This window comes from Orycteropus afer, unplaced genomic scaffold (assembly GCF_000298275.1).
Source record: "Orycteropus afer afer isolate SDZICR_OR568_19922 unplaced genomic scaffold, OryAfe1.0 scaffold00605, whole genome shotgun sequence".
NCBI classification, from domain to species: Eukaryota; Metazoa; Chordata; class Mammalia; order Tubulidentata; family Orycteropodidae; genus Orycteropus; species Orycteropus afer.
This window is the reverse complement of record NW_006922192.1, coordinates 1,160,826-1,164,609: the sequence shown is the minus strand read 5'-3', so window position 1 is coordinate 1,164,609 and position 3,784 is coordinate 1,160,826. Positions and strand designations below refer to the sequence as shown.

At 61.1% G+C, this 3,784-nt stretch overlaps 1 protein-coding gene across 1 annotated transcript in view; it reads right to left on the bottom strand.

Moving 5' to 3' along the window:
* Nucleotides 1–3,784, bottom strand: part of SORCS2 (sortilin related VPS10 domain containing receptor 2) — a 117,707-nt gene that overhangs the window by 62,775 nt on the left and 51,148 nt on the right. Inside the window, exons 9-10 of the mRNA XM_007956317.1 lie at nucleotides 3,074–3,220; nucleotides 2,268–2,375 (exon numbers count right to left, since the gene is read on the bottom strand). Coding sequence (XP_007954508.1) covers nucleotides 2,268–2,375; nucleotides 3,074–3,220 — 255 coding nt within the window. The remainder of the gene's footprint in view (nucleotides 1–2,267; nucleotides 2,376–3,073; nucleotides 3,221–3,784) is intronic.

Below are 3,784 nucleotides of genomic sequence, written 5' to 3'. Positions count from 1 at the left end.
GGAGAGGGAGGGAGACAGAAAGAAAGGAACAGAAAGAGAGACGAAGGGACACAAGAGACACATTGATGGGGGGACAGAGAGAGGGAGGGAGGGAGACAGACAGACAGAGGGAGACACAGAGAGGGACAGACACACAGAGGGAGAGACAGAGGCACTGAGAGAGGGGTGCACAGACAGACACACTGACAGAGACACACGGACAGAGACAGAGAAGCTAGAGAGGGAGGAAAGGAGAATCAGAGGAAGGAGAACCCCCAAAAACCTCACGGCCACAGAGTCAGTCCCGACTCACAGCAAGCCCCTGCTGGGTTTCTGAGACAGGACATCCTTATGGAAGCAGACTGCCCTTTCTTCCTTCCGCAAGCAGGGCCCAACTGCCCAGGATGAAGGCCTGCGGTGCTAGGTGACTACCTTCCAGAGCCAGTGCCTAGCAGCCTAGGCCCCGTCCTGAGCCCTTGCCAGGGTGCGGGAATTTCTATTGTTGTTGTCAGGTGCCGTCGAGTCGGCTCCGACCCACGGCGACCCCGTGCCCAGCAGAACGAAACACTGCCAAGTCTGTGCCAGCCCCACAGTCCCTGCTACACCTGAGCCCATTGTCGCAGCCACCGTGTCAACCCATCTTGTTGAGGGCCTTCCCCTCTTTCGTCGACCCTCCACTTTACCAAGCATGACCTCCTTCTCCAGGGAATGGTCCCTTCTGACAACATGACCAAAGTCGGTGAGACAAAGTCTGGCCATTCTCGCTTCCAAGGAGCATTCCGGCTGCACTTCCTCCAGAACAGACCTGTTCATTCTTCCGGCAGCCCATGGGACTCTCAGCATTCTTCATCAGCATCACAACTCAAAAGCATCGACTCTTCTTCAGTCTTCCTTATTCATCGTCCAGCTCTCACATACATATGAGGCAACTTGAAAATGCCATGGCTTGGGTCAGGTGCACCTTACTCTTCAAGGAGACATCTTTGCTCTTCAGCACTTGAAAGAGATCTTTTGCAGCAGATTTGCTAAGTGCAATATGTTGTCTGATGTCCTGACTGCTGCTTCCATTGGTGGTGATTTTGGATTCAAGTAAAATGAAATCCCCAACAACATCAACCTTTTATCCACCTCTCACTGTTACTTCTTGGTCCAGTTGTGAGGATTTTCGTTTCTTCACGTTGAGGTGTTATCCATACTGCAGACTGCGGTCTTCAGTCTTCCTCAGTAAGCGCTTCCAATCTTCTTCACCTTTGGCAGCGAGATTGTGTCGTCTGCACATTGCAGGCTGTTAATAAGTCCACAGAGCGAGTAAACCCAAACCCTGTGCTGGGGTCAGGCCCCCTTGGGGGTTTGTCTGGCTGGGCCTGGCTGCCTGGGGGCTTGGACTGGGGTGGTCCAGCCCTCCTCAGGCTGGTGGATGGACAGCCAGTGAAGTCACACATGAAGGCGGTCGAGGGCATGAAGGGCAGACAGCGGAGAATGAGGGTACGCAGGTGTCCCCACAGCAGCAGCCCTCACGGCAGGGAGTCACGTCGCCACAGGGTCCGGCAGGCTGGGCTGAGGGGCTGCGCTTCCAGCCACACCTCCGGGGTGGGCGGAGCCAGAGGAAAGCAGGCTGTCCACCCCAGGAGGGTCAGGGCAACCTGGACAGCTGGACTCCCCGTGCCCTCAGGGAGGGCTCTGAACAGGGGTGCCGATGCCCCACCAGCCCGCTGTGCCGAGTGCAGCATGTGGCCTGCGAGGGGCCTTGTTCTGAGGGAGGAGAAGCAGGCAGGGCTGACCCCAGGCTGGGTCGTGTGCCCTCTGCCCCACATGCTGTGTCTCTTCTCTGGTCCTCGGTGAAAGGCGGCCAGGAGTCTGTGCACCAGCTCAGCACCCCATCCCACGGCCATCAGCACGCCACCCCCACCGTCCTCATCACCACCCTCACCTCACGGCCATCAGCACGCCACCCCCACCATCCTCATCACCACCCTCATCCCCACCGTCACAGGACAGCCCTTGCCCTCAGACCAGGGGTGCATCTTGGCTCCACCCTCACAGCCAGCTGACCCTGGCAGGTGACAATGTTTCGGGACAGGCCACAGTGGCTGCCTTCCGGTGGCGGGGGTGGGGAGCAGAGCACAGTGGCCATCGGGAGGCTCATCTGGCCCTGGGTGGTGGAGGCCGGGACAAAGACGAAGGTGAGGCTGAAGAGGACAGCGTGGAAGGCCAGGTCTGAGCTGGAGAGGCTGTCCGCCGTGCCCCCTGCCTAGGGCAGCCTCCCCCTCACACCCAGCCGCACTCACGTCATAACCAGCGTCTCGTCGCCTGGCTCACTCAGCAGCCCGTCCACGAACACCGAGGTGCTGGTGAAGTTGTGGGTGCTCCACGTGAGACCCTCGTCCACACTGAACCTGGGAGGGAGGGCATCAGGTGGCGAGCGGGCAGAGGACACTCCCACTTCCAGGCCCCCACCCACCGGCGGGACCCGCCTGCCCGAGCTAGAGCCACCCCCACCAGCTGCTGCAGCAGCCAGGAGAATGGGCCAGAGGCGGGGCCACACGTGGGCCACACCGTGTCCTGTCACCTGCCAGCCTGGGCCCCTGCTCAGCAATGCCAGCTACGGAGCCCAGGCGTGTTGCCAAGTCCCGTGAGTTCACTGAGCCTGGAATCGCAGGGCTGCCAGGCCTCCCAAGTGTCCAGTTCAGCCCCAGTGCCCGAGCCCTGCCCACGGGCCAGGCCGGTGACAGGCAGCTCCCTGCGGCCCAGCCCCGGGCGGGTTTCCAGACCCCGTGGGCTCTGCCTGGAGGCCTGGCGTCACACCTGCCGTCTGCTCCCTAAACAGCCCTGCAGAGGATGGGGAGGTGGCAGCGCATTGGTCCAGGCCTTCTGCTCTCTCGGATCTGGTCCCCACCCCAGTCACCCTCCTCCACGTGACTCATGCCTGTTGATGCCTAAAAGCTGCCTCCTCCAGGAAGCCCTCCCTGACTGGCCCAGGCCAGGGGCCTCCCCCCGCCACACCTCCCCCCGCAGGGTCTAGTGCTGCTGCCCTGGGGAGGCTGCCAGGAGGCACATCCCAGGAGGCACCAGAGCCAGGCACCTGTACACTCACTTGAGGACCTTCAGCGGGATGGAGGTGTCCTTTACCGCCACGATGACGCCACCGTGGTCCAGGTACAAGATGTGATGCTCTTCCTCAAACACCTGCAGGTGGATGGACAAACAGACACGCTCTGGGGCAGGGCCAGCTTGGGGGCGGCTCGGGGCCGAGACCCTCTCCAGGAGCGGAGTTGTCGGGGGGCAGGGTGGGAGCGTCACCGGACAGGGCTGCTAGAGTCCCCACGCCCTCCCACTCCACCGGGCCCCAGCCCACGTGCTCTGGGAGGATGACAGGGCAGGTTCTAAGCCACACACTCGCCACAGACAACTTCGGGCGGCCTCCTGAAGTGCAAACCCATGCCCGGAAAATGCCCGCTCCCAAGGATGAAAGCCGTGGGATGAGAGAAGGTTGACAACAAAGACCATCAGTGAAAACCTGTTTGATATGCAGATGCAGTGCAGCACCACCTCCTCCTGGAAGCCCTCCCTGACGCCCAGGTCAGGCCCACAGCCCCTGCCCTGCACATCCTATGCTGCTCCGTCATGGTCTGCCCTTGGCCAGAGGTCCTCACAGACGGGGCCCAAAATGGCTCAGCTTGGAACGTGGTTCCGGTGGGGTCCAGGGAGTGTGTGTGGAATGAATGAATGACCACCAGCACTTCAGGGACCCGAGGGCACGTGGCAGCCTCACTTGTCTGCAAACAGCCTTAGGTGGGTCCCCATC